General features: G+C 39.9%; 1 protein-coding gene across 1 annotated transcript; it reads left to right on the top strand.

The window, feature by feature from the left end:
• Positions 1-1,765: 1,765 nt before the first annotated feature.
• Positions 1,766-11,852, top strand: TMEM222 (transmembrane protein 222). The gene is made up of 6 exons (XM_075195800.1): positions 1,766-1,931; positions 3,843-3,927; positions 6,408-6,439; positions 7,497-7,593; positions 7,706-7,833; positions 7,916-11,852. Exons 1-6 carry the CDS (start codon positions 1,810-1,812, stop codon positions 8,001-8,003), a joined length of 552 nt encoding a protein of 183 aa, XP_075051901.1. The 5' UTR covers positions 1,766-1,809; the 3' UTR covers positions 8,004-11,852.
• Positions 11,853-16,672: the final 4,820 nt, after the last annotated feature.

Below are 16,672 nucleotides of genomic sequence, written 5' to 3'. Positions count from 1 at the left end.
TAGACTTTAATTGAAATGACTTTATCCAATTTGCTGACTTCGACTATATATATATATATATATATATATATATATATATATATAATTTGTGTGTGTGAATTGGGGACACTTGCGTGGCATAACATTGGGGACACTTGCGTGGCATAACATTTGGGGCACTACTGGTTGGCATAACATTGGGAGCACTACTGTGTGGTATAACATTGTTTTGGGGGCACTATGTGGCGTAGGGGGGCTGCCTATCTATACTAAACTATAGGGGGGGCTGACTATACTAAACTATAGTGAGGGGGGCTGCACAGAGAACACCATAGGGAGGGGTGATGGGACCTTTAATGCTAAGGGAGGTTTGACTCTATAATTGAATGTGGGGCTGAGTGTGGGGCGGAGGGCTATCTATTAAATGTGAAAATTATTTATTTAATGCTAGGAATGGTCATAGGTAATGGATGTATTAAATGTAAATGCTATTAATTTATTGCTGGGGCTGTTTGGAGGGGGGGTAATAGGTTTATTTATTAAATGGGAATACTATTAATTTAATGTTGGGGTTGGTTGGAGGGAAATGGATCTATTTATCAAATGTGAGCACTATTACTTTAATGTTGAGGCTGGAGAGAGGCCTAATTATTAAATGTGGGTGCTGTTGATTTAATGGCAGGGATGGTTGGCGTTTCTAAATGTACCCATTATTTTTTCGAAATAGGGCCCTCAACATTCCAGGATCCAGACAAGCCGCAACTAAAGAAACCAGCAACCACAGGTGGAAAAAGTGACAACAACAGGTAGGACAGTCTGTCAAATGTTCTGAGTCTAGTGCAGGCTTGGCTAACCTGTGGCACTCCAGGTGTTGTGAAACTACAAGTCCCAGCATACCCTTCCAGCAATAAGCTGCTATATATTGGCAAAGCATGCTGGGGCTTGTAGTTTCACAACACCTGGAGTTGCCACAGGTTAACCAAGCCTGGTCTAGTGGGACAATCCTGATTTTTGGTGACTGTTCTGCCCAATCTAAGGGGCAGGTCAAGACTGTGTATTCTTTATACACACACTGCATTCTTTATATACTACACTAAGGTGCTAGCTGTCTTTCGTGGACTGACCACTCCCCCTCTAATTTCTGGTCCCGCCTCTATGATGGCTGACCACATCCCCTCTGGTGGGCCCCTAGTGTTGCAGTCCCCCAGTGGGCCCTTCATGCCCCTGTCCGACACTGAGTATATGTATATAAATATGTATATGTGTATATAATTATAGCCAATTGCCTGGTTGCTAACATTAAACTTCAGTAAGTACCTGCTGTTGACCAACTGTAATTACTGTTCAAAATAACCCAATTAACTTGGTTAAGACAAAAGTGTTTTGTGGCTTAACATCCACCCCCAACGCCACTGGTTCTTTTTGTCAACAGTTTGTAATACTAGACCTTTACGTCAGATAAAATATGCCCAGTATTTACATTTTTAACAAAGCTGAGGTGACGTTTTAACAAACCTCAAAGCAGAGTCTAACGATCTGAAAATCCTATCACGCTCTGTAATCGATCAATTCAGATTATACCCAAAGCGTCCACCAAGAGGCGCGCTACCTATTTTACATTTTCACAATGACATTTTGAACAATACGCCAGGGTGCTTACAAAAGATTGCTAAAAATAATATAAAGTTACTGAACATAGTGGAATAACAGGAAGGATACTTTACGTGTGACCAAAATTAAATTCAGACAAAAACTAGCATTGCGGAAATTAGGGAATGGCGGATGTGACGTCACGACGGCAAGTGAAGCCTCTGTGGGAAACTTATAGTTATGGCGGAAGCGACTGTATTGCTACCCGTGATGGCGGAAGTGGTGGAGGAGAAGATGAAGCCAGACCCGGAGCGAAGTCGTTTCCCTCATTGCGTCGTATGGACACCAATACCTGTGCTTACGTAAGAAAGGCTTATATATTATTATAGACACCATGTAAATATATAAATTACATTTTTAGTAGAGTATTCTCTTTGTCTACATGCATGGATGTATATGTTTGTGTGACACATGGATTTAGGTTTGTATGCACAAAATATATATATTTATTGACACCTACACATCTGTTGATATACCACATCAAAATGTATTATAATATTTATGCCTGTATTTTAAAGCTGTAACCCTAAGATAAGTTAGGTAATATTCCCGTTTATATTAAATTTTAAGTATATTATGTATGTTACCATGCAAAGTGGTGAAGCTGCATGTAGAGTGCTTATACACAGGTCATTGAATTCTAAGGTGAGGTGTGATTGGGGTTGCCAAAAGTTCAGTCACGTCTTGTTTTAAGGCAGATTCTATTTGCCCCTAGGACACAAATTGAATTCTAAGCGATATACATATGCACACATTTACGGTACTATGGTACCCCAACCTCCTATGTGGTGCCAGAAAAATCTGCAATGTTGCATCGCCGTGGAGTGCCTTTGCAACTATTTTCGAAGACACTCCGCAGCACACAGCTTACAATTGAATCAGCCCCTATCTTTCTCAACTCCCCACTTCCTGGATCTGTGCTGAGTTAATTTCCTTCTCTTCCACCATTAGGTGTAGAGATCATGGAAAAAGTGAACACTTATTGGCTGATAGCATTGCGTTTTAATTAGTGTTCTATAAAGCGATTAGATGATCTCTGACAGTTGTGGTGGAGAAAGAGAGTCCTGATAGTCAGCTCAGGGGGTTAAGTACTTATATTAAGGAGAGCTCAACAGACTATTCATGGCACCAGATTGGGCTCTATTTTCTATGGTTGGTACCAGGTATGGCTCAGCATAGTATTCTTTGCGCTGGAAAGGGCTCAGCTTTATAAAGCTTGTACCACGTAAGACTCAGAATATTATCTTTTTGCACTAGAGAAGCTCATCTTTAAATAGTTGGCACCATACATGGGTTGGCAGATATTTCTTGGCATCAGAAAAGGCTCAATTTTCTACATGTGACACTAAATATGGTTGCTCCGCAGATTAATCTTGACACCATGGCCCAATAGTTGGCACTGGCTAATGATCAGCGTATTATTCTTGACACCAGATATGGCTGAGCTTATTATACTTGACACCAGGTATTGCTCAACACATGATGCTTGGCACCAGCTATGGGTCAGCTTTCTATCAGTTGGCATCAAATATGCCTCATCTTTTGATATGGTAATCAGAAATGAATATGAATATATGCACAATGCCACACTTTTTAATTTACATAATAACCCACCATCATTGTCCATTATTTGGGCGGTGGATTGTTGGCAACCCTTCATGTAATATACTTTTTTCATCATCATCAACATTTATTTATATAGCCACAGCAAATTCCGTAGCACGTTTCAATTGGGAACAAACACAGTAATAAAACAATACTGGGTAATACAGACAATGAGGTAAAAGGGCCCTGCTTACAATCTAAAGGACAATGGGAGTTTGATACATGAGGGCAAGTTCCACACATTGCATATTGGTCCAGCCAGAATGTAGAGTTAGAGTGCCTAGTGGGCCATATTATCCAGTTACACAGCAATGTTGGTCAGAGGGTTGTAGTCTTGAGTGTTTGTTCTCCAAGCAAATCTAAGCAGATTCTACAGGTTTATTTTTTTTTTTAGTAACGCATACAGAAACATCAGTAATAGATGTCACTTAATCTTGCATCTTTTTACTTATAAATGCTTGTGAACTTTTTGGTTACCTTGCCAATTTGAGAAAATTGGAGTGAGCCTAATAATGCAAACCGTTTCTTCTCTTATTAAATAAACTGGTATTATTATTGTATAATCATCTTTCAGACTTTAAATGTTAACCTGAGCATATCTTCTTCAGATGGCTGTTTCCATTCATTGGTCATATGGGAATTTGTACATCATCTGGTGTCATCCGAGATTTTGCCGGACCTTATTATGTGTCTGTGAGTAAAGTATGGAATACATAAAGTCAGTTATAGAGGTTCTAAAGCTGTCCTGGGTATCCCATGTTTTTGTTTTATAGTCACTTAATCCAAAATGTAATTGTGTTTTATAGAGCTAATTAACTACACTACACTAACAATGTAATAAGAAGGAAAAAAGTCCACTTCAATTTTTTTTAATTTTTATATTTGGAAGGTCAAATAACAAACAAAACCGATATGCAGTGTCAGCAAGAAAAAAAACCCACATCACATAAAACATGATATAAAATCAACAGAATATCGTAAAAAATCAGTGCAAAGAGGTCAAATTACGTGTATAAAGAATGACCAGAATTTTTTTTTTTTTAAAAGATGTAAGGGAGAGAGCGAAATGCAGCGAAAGTGGAGGGTATAACGCAGGGAGAGAGGAGAAGAGAGACTAGAGCAGAAAAGGAAAGGAAGAAAGGGGTTCTCGAAAAGAGGACGGATATATGTAGGTGTAGAGTCAAGTGAAAGGGGAGTAAGCCTGAAAAAACGAGAGCCATGGGCTCCATACCTTAGTGAACGATCTTGATGTCCTATTGATGATGCTGGTCATGTATTCCAGGCGCTGAACCGGCCAAACTCTGTTAATAACGGCCTGAAGCGAAGGTGGAGATTGCTGCCTCCAGTCTGCTGCAATTTGGCAGGTAGCTGCCGTCAGGATGTGCCTAGCTAACTTGTTCTGGTGTTGAGTCGCCGCTGGCGCCCCCAAGGGCAAGAGAAAAAATGTAGGCTCTAATGGTATTGCTATCTGGAGAATCGATTGGATCAGGTGTTTAATCTCGGCCCAAAAGTTTGATAATTTGGGACAAGTCCACCATATATGGATAAAGTTACCCTCATGGGAGCACCTGCGCCAACAGCGATCAGAAGAGTCTGGAAGAATTTTATGAATCCGGGAGGGAACGTAGTACCAACGGTACAATACCTTATAGACATTCTCTTTTTTTTTAATGCAGATTGAGCTGGAGGCAGCATTCTCATATATCTCCGACCATTCCTCACTCAAAAGAACTTCACCAAGGTCACGTTCCCAGGCCAGTTCATGCGAAACTCTAAGGTCTGAGGAAGGTGGGGCAAGTTCATAGTATAATGTTGAAATAAGGCCTTTCGTGGAGGACTGACTGAGACAAAGATGTTCAAATGTGGTAAGGGGACGGGAGGAGAGGCGAGTTTTGGCAGTATGGTGAAAATGGCGGAGCTGGAGGAATTGGTAGAATAATTTAGTGAGAATATTTATTTGCGATTGGATGTCAGAAAACGAGGGGAACATAGTCGTAGAGGTGAAGAAACGGACCCCTTGTGAGGTCCACGAGGAGAATGCTTTAGGAGTAAGGCCTGGAGCGAAGTCTGAGGAGTTAAACAAAGGAATTAGGGGAGAGGGATGGGGGAAGAGGCCAAATTTCTGAGAGCATGAGTCCCAGACCGCCAGGGAATGTGTAATGACCGGATAAAGGGAGACACGTTTTGGTCGACGAGCCCGTGGGAGCCATAGGAGAGTAGATAGGGAAAGCATACCCAGACTCTCAGCCTCGATCTCGACCCAGACCCTGAAGGGAGTTAAACTACACCACAGAACGCATTGAGCAAGCTGAGCGGAGAGGTAATAGCGTCGAAAATCAGGGATTCCCAGTCCCCCTCAAGTCCACTTCAATTTTAATAGATAAACCCTAAACATATGGTTTAACATATCTCTGTTGACTAATATCCGTGTTCTCCCCAGTACCGATTTCCTGGGTGCTCCACCCGGCTGTTTTTACTTGCCATCTGGCTCTTGGAGCCCAACAGAATCCTATTACAATAGAATAAACCATTGCTTCTCCTATTAGAAGAGGCACTATGTGAGCAATACAGCTAGCAGTGTGTACAACTGCCCCCACCTGCTTACATCTTAATGCCACCCGGCTGGCAAAATTTTCTGGGGAGAACACTAAATATCAATATATTTAGCCAAGAAAAATAATTAAAAGTTGTTTAACATTTTAATAAATGTATGGCGAATAGTGGGAAATTAAAATGAAATATCTTAGCTATGTTTGTTTTAATCTTATGAAAACCTGAATTTGCCACGCTATATATACACGTTTAATTGGATATATGTTTTTAATCTGATAATCTTCAAGCACCACCAACAGATCATATTTTAAAGGGTTCCCCAGTAGGAGCAGATGGGACATTTACAATCCAGGTAATTTAGATTGTTTCACACCATGATTAAGGATAATCTTAAAACATGACCAATGTCATTATGTGGGTTATGTGAGGACTGGAGTTGTAAAGCTTTGCACTCATCTGTATGGCAGATACAGATCAGATCTGACGTGGGCATAAAGGCACTCTGACCCCTAAAAATACTTTGCCTAATTGTGTATAGTACAAGGGAAAGCTTATGCTCGGTATAATTTTGTGTAACTACGTTATTATATCTAATTTACAACCATTTATTTTGTTTACAGGAGGACTGCATGGCATTTGGGAAGCCAGTCAAGTAAGTGCCTTTTTTACAATAAAACATCTTCCTTTCCAACTTTTCATGGCCAGCTCTAGTTCTTAAGCTGGGTACACACTACAGAAATTTCAACTAACTTTTTATGCCGAGCGATTTTACATGCGATCGATGTTCCGATCGCTCGGTCCATGGACTGCATACACACTAGCCTTGTTTAGGACGATAAAGGGAAGAGTGGACGTCACTTTGGCTTAATATACTGAGGTATTTCTGCCATCTAAAACATCTGATTCATAAGGAGTATATAATTTGATCTTTATATGCTCATTAATGCTCAATCAAACCTCTTTCTTGACTTTTCAGAAGGTTTTATTAAATCCAGAACTTTTATTAGACCATCTAAATCAGGGGTGTCCAACCTTTTAGCTTCCCTGGGCCACATTGGCAGACGACGAGTTGGTTTGGGCCGCACATAAGATACACTAACAATAACGATAGCTGATCATCCAAAAAAACATAGAAAACATAGTGTATATATATATATATATATATATATCACTTTTTTTTCAAATCCCCCTATACTTACCTTTCAATCGCCCTGTTCAAAAAATCCTCTCTAGTTATTATACTATAATCACTTTTTGTATTGTTTTGATGCAATATCATTTAAGTCAGGCATTGCATATCAGGGTGCCCTGACCAGGCCTGCGGTACCTGACATATACACCACTGTGACCCCAAATTGTGACCTGTTTTGATAATTACACCACTATGTTAGTTAAGGGATAACAACTTATAATGGGCCAAAGAGAATAATATATAATGCCCCATTAGTATTACAAGTAGAAGTATGTAGCAAGGAGAATACATCCTTACGGTACGCAGTTATTACATTTTCCCAACACCATATTTGTGATAATACACATTGGGGCGCCCTACTTGTTTTTTCTGTTGCTATATATATATATATATATCTCTAGCTCAGATTTGTCTTTGCATAATTGTGGTTTTTGACATCCAGCCAACATATGTTCTGCTGTCCTATTTTTTTTTTCTTATTGAGTCTCATTTACGTCTTGTCTTATCCTCTCTTTAGATATTGGCAATTAGATCCTAGTCTTGTTTATGCCAGTGGCGCTAATTCTTGGGATACAGCAGTCCATGACGCGTCTGAAGAATACAAACATCGTATGGTGGGTAGCTTCCCGACCAAATGTTCTTTTAAAGTAACATTATGTGTTAGTAGCAGTACAGTATTTTTCTCATTTACTTGATGTGTTACATATTTCTGTTTTCTCTGTGTAGCACAACCTTTGCTGTGATAACTGTCATTCCCATGTGGCTATGGCGCTGAACCTTATGAAATACAATAACACATCCTGGAATATGGTGAAACTCTGCATCCTGAGTCTGATTTACAGCAGATATGTCAGGTGAGCGTATGCAGTTGACTATTGTTTAAATATACAGATATAGCACACTGTTATTTTATATGTAATTTTTGTATACTTCTAGTGTTGGAGCCTTCCTGAAGACCTGGGTTCCCTTCATTTTGCTGGTAGGGGCAATTCTCACAGTCATTCTCACCTTACACCTGCGGTGAAATATACTATGCGGACTCCCAAGTGATTATCAGCCAGCCTGACTTTTCGCCCTGCCTGGAATTACTTGTGAGATGGAAGAGAGGACAGTGTCTTCAAATTGTGGAAATTATCTACCCACATTCATTTTTCTTGAGACTCACATGACTCCTCTATCAATTTTATTTAAACTATCTGGAAAATTACAGGAAATTTTTGTTTTTGATATTTTTTTTTGTGGTATCGTTCGAATATGCAGGTACTCTTACTAACAATCAGAATTTAGGCCATCATGTAATATAGCCAAACAAATAATTATAGTGTCAAGAACTCACTCATAAGCACAGCACAGTACAGTTGTAAATAAAATTCCATTGCTTGTATTTCATTTGTGCAATCACCTGATTGTGTAGAGATTGTTCGTGTGTTTATATTTATATATATTTATGCGCGCACACTCAGTGGCCACTTTATTTGGTAAACCTTTCTAGTACTAGAACAGCCTGATTTCTTTGTGACATGGATTCAACAAGGTGGTGGAAACATTCCTTAGAGAATTGACATGATAGCATCACACAATTAGTTGCTGCAGATTTGTCAGCCGCATTTTCATGCTGCACATCTTCCCTTCCATCACATCCAAGAGATCTGGTGATTGTGGAGTACACTGAACTCATTGTCACGTTCGTGGAATCGGCAGGAGATCAACAGTTTCTGAGATACTCAAACCAACCTCGTATGGTACAAACAATCATTTCACCGTCAAAGTCACTTTGATCACATTTCTTCCCATTGTGGTGTTTGGTCGGAACACAACTGGATCTCTTGACCATGTCTGCATGCTTTTATACATTGAGTTGCTGCCACAAGATTGGCTAATTAGAAATTTGCGGTCATGAGCAGGTGTACCTATTAAAGTGGCAACTGAGTGTGTATGTATAATTCATAACCATTTAAAATTTAGTCTGTCAATACTATTGCTGCAATGCATTAGATTGCTGCACAGAAGATGATTGAAAAGTTGATAGCACATGGAATGGCAGACATCTGCACTCTGTTCAAATGACAGTTAATGGAGTTCCCTAGTCACATATACAGTTAAACTAGAATTATTGATAAGGTTTTAGACACTTTTCAATTTATTGCTCACGTGACATATTGGACAACAACACCTCCCTAGTTGCTTGGAAAAGAGTGGAAATAATTTCTTGAAGAACAAGACATTGTGAGTCGTTATCTCTGTAAAAATCACACGACCAGCTGCAAGATAAAGAAAAGGTACAAAAAATGAAAAAGCTAAATGCAGAAGTGATGAAAGAAATGTGGAAGAGCAACCTAAGGTGATGCATACTGGTGGAAAAGCGTAGGTGTTTCCCTGAACAATCATTCAGATTTTAACTATCATTTATCTGTCTAAGAAATGATAGAATCTTATTTGTTGCTGTGGGCAACACTTCCATTTTTCCTTTTCAAAAGCTTTAGTAAATCTACCCCAAGTATGATTTTGGTTTTCCCTTATTCCCTGGACGCAGCCAAAAGACAGTGATGATAATGCAGCTTCTTTTTCCCATTGAATAGGTGGCATCCCCAACCGCAGGTACCACTGTGATTGATCCTTCAGTGTGCAAGATAGACATCAATTAGTCAAAAAAAGAGACAACCTAAATGTATAATTTGCCAGTACATTAAAATCCTCCTGTCAAAGTCTTCCTAATTTAAAGAGCAAGTAAAGTTAGTCTTTACGATTAATATATTTTGAAGGTGTATTATTGAAATGAATAAAACACATGAAATAACTGAAAAGTGTATTAGATATTTTAAAAAGTGCAAAATGGTTGAAGCACAGTGCAAAACCCCTTTGAGAGGTGCTGTGTGCCTCAATTTTCATAAGATCATAGATGTGCCAGAGCACATAGGTCTACAAGGAGTATTGGCGGTGTTTGTGTAGGAGCAGCCGTTTACATCAGCCAATAGTATTGGACAAAGTGACTGTGTTCCTTTTATAAAGTACGGAATAGGTGAATCGCTGTGCCTACTTTTTCGGAGCAGCACAAAAACAGGATTTTAGATTTCAGAGAAAGATTATTGAAATGAAATAGATATGGAGAGGGCATTTTTTTTAGGGACCTTCCTATTTATGCCAGAGATGTAGTGATATTTTCACTGTGCAGAAGGACTTAAGTTTTCCACTATCTGGGTTGTTAAGATTGGGTCTTATAGTTTTAATGGAAGACAGTTTGCACCTTCCTGTTGGGCTTTAGAGAACCACATGTCTAGGTGTACTTTGCCCAATATAAAACAAAACTTTAAACACACCAATGAGGAGCCACATGTAATAAAGAAGGCCCAACTGTTCACTAACTTTAATTAATAAGCCCAAAATAAGGCTGAACCCAACAGTATTTTAGAAGAAATACTTAAAAGCTCAATTGAATGAAAAGGGTGATTAGTGGTAGGAAGTTGGACTTTGATGTGGCTTTTGCACAGTCTGTTCTCTCTTTAGATTTTTCCACCTCTCGGCACATTTAGGCGTACTTCTAATTTATGCAGGCATTTCATGAGAAAGGAGTAGGCCTGTGTCTTCCTAAATTACCTCCAGCAGGTTTACAGACTTGCTTTGGACCAGTGATGTCATGGATGCTCAGGTTACTGTTTGACCTATATCAGATTTGCTCAGAATGTTGTCCTAAAGATATGGGTGGAACCTCATGCTCCTGTTGTGGAGGTAATCAGTGTGAACCTGACACTTCAGTAACTTTTACCTCAGTGGTTCGCATCTGTGGGCTGTAGTTGTCCTTTAACCTGTTTGAATGATGCATGAAAATCTTTTAAACAATTAGGAGTACAGTTGTTGATTAAATCTAGTACAAGTAATTGCAAATATAGTGAAGAATAATTGTGCTAATGTCTCAAACAAGTAAAATCAAACAGAAAAATAGTAAAAACAAAAAAAAACCAGCAGTCCAATATAATACTCATTGTGAAGTCTCAATATTAAATCACCAAATTCTTCTTTTATTTCTTCTTTTTGTTGTGATTATCTTAGTGTTAATAAATCTCTCAAAAAATGTATAAAGGACAAAAACTAAAGATGTATAGAATGGATTTCAGCACCTTTATATAACATATACAGTAGATGCAAAATCTAACTGTGCTATCATGTGAATAGTGCTCACATGATTAGTCCGTAAGGATTATTTTGTACTTTTTTTGGGCTGCAGTTTTTGCTCTTTTTTTTTGCTTGATTTTATTTGTGTTTGAGACAATTTTTGCAGTTTTATATGTAATTGAGTTTTGTGGATGTGATTCTGTGGTAGAGTTGGCTCCATTTGTTATTTGAAGCACTCTTGGTTTAGATTTCCTTTTTAGTTCAAGTAATTGCAGATTTATTTCTTAAAGACAATGAATATTTACCAGTTCCAATTAGTCCTAGAAAGTAAGAGGGAAGATAATAAAAGAGAGTTGATTGTTGCAGAGGTGCTGTTGGTGGTTACATTAACTTAGGTTCCTTGTGGCTGTCTTGGGTGTAATGTTAACTATGAACTAATTTAGTGCATTTGAATGTCATAATGCATACAAATCTATATGAGATTATTTCCAGTTTAGATATATGCTTCATAGTATTCTGATAAGTTTTTGCTAGTTTGGCTGTAACGATGATCAGTATTTTAATTATTGTGTTCTGATGCATGAAAACTTAAGGTGTCAATCTGCTGGCTTGACCATAGATATCTGCATTGAGAAAGCCTCTGTGGGCGAAATGGTAATTGGCACTGCAAATAATCCTAATGTGTGTTGCTTTTTTTTATCCATGGAACCCTTTTTATTGTATTTGTAACAAACTCGCAATAAAATATCTAATTTTTGATATACTCATAGGAGTTTTCATTCTTCTTAGACTGATACCAAAGGCTTTAAATAAGCAGAACGACACTATCAATGGATACAGGAGACGTTCTCATGTGTTGTGATTTCATTGGATTGCAGGAGTCCTGATTGTGAGTAAAGACTGTGCATACTTGGATTGACCTATGCTGAAGTACTTGGCCATTTGCTTTCATTTTAGGTGCGATTGCCATGGATTAGAGTATCTATTGAATTCAGTCTCCCAAACTGACAAACAGTAGATGGAGCATGTGGGGCTAGAACAATACGTAGCCTGTCCGTGATGGGTTTACGGAGATAAATTGCGTTTGCACAGGCCAAAGGGTGGAGTCAGGACGTTACTTGCAAAGTACAAAGCAGGCGAACTAATTTTGGGGAGTAGTGTAGAAACAAGATTTATTTTTGAAGAGAGATAATTGTTGTAATGACAAAAAACGCTAGAGATGTCACACTTTTAGGGATTTTCCTTGCTGTGCAGAGCAGGACAAAGCCATTTCCAATTCCCCAAAAGTCTTGAATTTTGTTCTAGCTCAGAGCTGACGGAAGTTAAGTATTGTTCTAGACTTTTAATGGGACCATTTTGTGTCTCTATGTTGCACTTTGGCAAAGAAGCGTAGTGCACTCAGCAATGTTAAAGATATACATAAAATTGCCACACGTAATGAATTTCCCTCACACAGGGTAAGCTGAGGTGTATTTAAGGAGAAAGATGGTACCATAAGATTTTGTGGCTTCTCTGCACACTTAGGCACACTCCTTTTTTGATGGCATGTCCTGATAGCATTAGTGTACCTTGAAATGCACTTGGAAGGCCACCCAGGTGCACTAGTGCTGTAGGAATCAAATTGCCTTAAAATGAGACCCTGAATATCTAAATGTTAAAAACATCAAAAAATAGTGATGCAAAGCTCATCTCTCCTATGTAAAATAAAATTCAAACAACCAAATTGTTTCTTCTTTGAGCATTTATATTGTATTTATGAAGAAAATTTTTAAAGTGTGTGAGATATCCGTATCCTAGAGGGATACATAACCAATCTGTGGAGGGCATATAATTGGCTGTGAGGGCCCATACATATTGTGCTGCTCTCATTGCACTGTGTACAATTCCTCCTTTCAAATTTCTTTGTTAAAGGCAGCAAGAGGGCTGGGATTTACAACCCCTTTAAGTAAGATTGAGCCATCAAGTAACACAATTAACAGCTGTTTCTTCAGACTCCCCAAGCCTATAGCAATGAATGATGCAGGGAGGGTTGGGACAGTTGGGTACACAACAAAACATATTCATTCATACAAGACATAAGATACAAGATATGACATCCTACACCATACATCAGGTACTGCACTAACCATGCAAAACTTAAACAGCATAACAGATTCAAATAAAAATGGATGTGAAGGAATGGTAAGTGAGAGGTGGGGGGTGGGGGGTCACAGGCTTAAGCTTTATCAAGAGACAGACACAAATATAGGATAGGGTGCATAAATTAAGGCAAGACATTCAACAAAACTTTAACAGTGATGAGAGAATGGTTTGGTGGGTTTGAGGGAGGGTGAGACAAGCCCAAAGCTTTATTGAATAAACAGACACATAGAGGAAGAGGGAGTGTAGGGTATAGGATGAGTTAGGGTTTCTACATTGGCATTTATTATTCCAATGGATAATGCCAAGCCTTCTGTAAAGTCAGCCAGTATCCATTCAACTTCAATTCCAGACTCTCTCCCAGTCTTGTCGTTTCTACCTTGAAACATTGCCGGAATATGCCCTTTTCTTACTGAACATGCTACCAAAACTCTTATGCATTTTCTCATCATCTCCTGTCTTGACTACTGCAGCCTCCTGCTATCTGGCATTCCTGACACCCATATATCCACACTTCAATCCATGCTAAATGCTGCTGCACGACTGAACTTCCTCTCTCACCGCTCCACATCTGCTCACCACTTTGCAAATCCCTACACTGGCTACTTGTGTCTTCCAGAATCCAATTCAAATAGTCACCCTTACCTACAAAAGCCCTCAACAACACCACCCCATCATACATCTTAAATCTCATATCAAAATACTCTCCCTCCCGCCCTCTTAGATCTACCTCTGATGTGGGCCTTGTCGTGTCTCTAGTAACCACCTTTTACTCGCTCTATAAGACTTCATCCGTGCTGCTCCCCACTTACGAAATTCCCTTTCACGCCCAATCAGGATTTCCCGCAGCCTTCAAATCATTAGACATTCTCTTTTTTAAAGCTGGTAGATTCTTCAATTGTTTGTTTACTGAAGACAGAGGAAGTCACAGTGGTGAACAATGCAGAAACTCCATGGAAAAGAGTTATTTTGGGTAAACAAGTATGACAGTTGAGCAGATGACCAATCCACATAAGACTGTAATCTAAGCCATGGAGGGTCCAGAAGTATCTGGAGTTGGTAGTCAGCAGAATCTCAAAGACTGCAAAAGTCTATATACAGTGCCGCTACCTGGAGGGTCAGGGAAGCAGTACAGTACTGTATCTTGCCGCAAGTAGTCTTCCTGTCATCAATGGAACTTCCAAAGGCAAAATAGGCACAGTTAACTGAGATCGAACAGTTACCATGACCAGAGGAAAGGAGAATGCAAGATGGAGCCTAACTAGTGTTACTGACAGCGTAGTGCAAGATCCTCAACAAGATATTCACTTTTAGCAGCCCCCTTTTCTGAGGAACTTGATGCGTTCCACATTACTCAGTTACCCCCAGGAAACTTGGGTAGTACCAGTTCTCGATCTGCCCCTTGCCCAGTGGAGTGGATAGAATATGGTAGGAGGTAGTGAGCAACCAGGATGTTGACAGCATAACTCAGAGCCAGATAGGCAAGGGTAAATGCAGAGTAATAAACAAGCCAAGGTCTTGAGTAGGAGAAGACAGCATAATCTTTTATGCTAGCCAGAGATATGTATGGAGATCTTATTAACAAGCCAAGGGTCAGGAGCAGAGAAGACAGCAGAATCCTTTAAACAATCCAAGTCAAACACTGATAACCGTACAGGTCAGGATACAAGACATACTAGGTCAAGCTGAAACTTTCACAGTGTAGGTATGCTGCCAGGAAGAGGTTTATAATGGCAGCAGGACCAATCAGAAACACGATAATTAGCTGCATCTGTGTCAGTAAGTAATAGCACAGCTGATGCTGTCAGACTGGGAGCTGAAGAGAAGCTTGTTGCTATTTACCAAGCAACCAGCTAAAGCAGTGAACTGCAGGATTGATCCTACACATGATTGCAACAGTAATACACAGACGACAGATCAGACAAACCAGAGAGATCCTATTCCTTAACAACTAGACCTCTCCTAAACGCTTGGGACAATAATCAAACAAATGTCCAGACTCTGCATACATTCTTAAATCTCCTCTCTTGTTCTTCTGTTGAGAGATGAGAACGACCATATTGCATTGGTTCTTCCGAACTTAACTGACGAGGTTGGAGTCTAGGCGCCAGCCTAATTTTGGACCAATGGCTTGTTACTTTTCTTGGGAATGTTCTCAGAAGCAGCTGTCCACTCGATTGCACTAGGATATCAAGTCAACCAGGGAACTTGGCAGTTTGTGTGATTCATCTTCAATTAAATCTGAAAGACCCAGTTAAAATGTGTTCCATTGTAGCTTAGAAAAGAGTAATGAGGGAGCAGAGACAAGCCATTGATGCGGTCATGTGACTGCATCTTTTAAAGATGGACATGGATAATCCAACCCAGCAGGATCTTGGAGCATGGTGGATGCAGAATTATTGCGCGCCCTACGAGCTTACTGTTGAGTCGCAGGACTATGTGACAGACCGCAGTAAGTATACAAAAGAGTCAAGTACGTGACATAAATGCTTTGTATAGCCCTTAAATAAAAATATTTTTTGATTTCTGGTATGTGTTACGGCTAGCGAAAAACTTTTAGAACAGATGAATAGAGGTTTTTACCTATAGCAGCCGCCTTTCCTGTAGAACTAGCAGTGTTTACGGGTACTTGGATGCCCACAAGACTTCACTCTAGTATAGTAAAAGTTTATCAATGGTGACTGTAGCACAGAGGGGGAGGATAACCCGGAATACAGGAGGCAAAGCCAGGAACAGTCCCAAGGCCGTTGGTCAGTAGCAAACAGGGATTATCAGGGACAGACCAGAAGTCAGGGCAGGTTGCAAGTAAGGATTATCCAAAATACAGACAGGTCAGAAGCAGTCCGAGCTCAAGCAGGGTTCAAAAACCAAGCCACGGGTCACAACAGGACTCTATATTAAATAAGTACCACAGGACAGGAGATGGTCAGCAATGTGAGACACACAGAATGCAATATCCGTCAGGGAGGTTAAGCGCTCACTGCCTTATATACTAAAATGGGCCAATCAGAAGACAACTTTAGTGACCACAATCAGCCTCAGCAGGCTGTTAGTTAATGTGCACAGTGCACGCGCCCGGGACGAAGGGGGCAGAAATGTCAGGGCGACGACCAGGACACAACCACCCAAGTAAACAAACGAGCCACAGCAGAGGTTTGTAACAGTATACCTACCTAGATGTGAAGTTGCTTCTGAATAGAGCAACAGTGTGGTAGTAATAGGGGTGTGTGCAGCCTTCTACTAAGACCCTGTTATGTGTACACCCCACGGCTCTCTTAGCTTACACACGTGGCTGTTAGGATTCTGTTTCTGTTGCTGTTTCCCTGTGCTCTCTGCTTTCATTTGCTATCACTGCTTTGCCGTCATGGGGCCCACTACGGGCCCCCCGGGTCACCCCCCCATGAGCAACAGCAACACATACTTATCTGGGGGCCCGCTGTTTTG

Source organism: Mixophyes fleayi, chromosome 2 (genome assembly GCF_038048845.1).
Source record: "Mixophyes fleayi isolate aMixFle1 chromosome 2, aMixFle1.hap1, whole genome shotgun sequence".
Classification (NCBI taxonomy): Eukaryota; Metazoa; Chordata; class Amphibia; order Anura; family Limnodynastidae; genus Mixophyes; species Mixophyes fleayi.
This window is presented reverse-complemented; position numbering and strand designations above follow the sequence as displayed.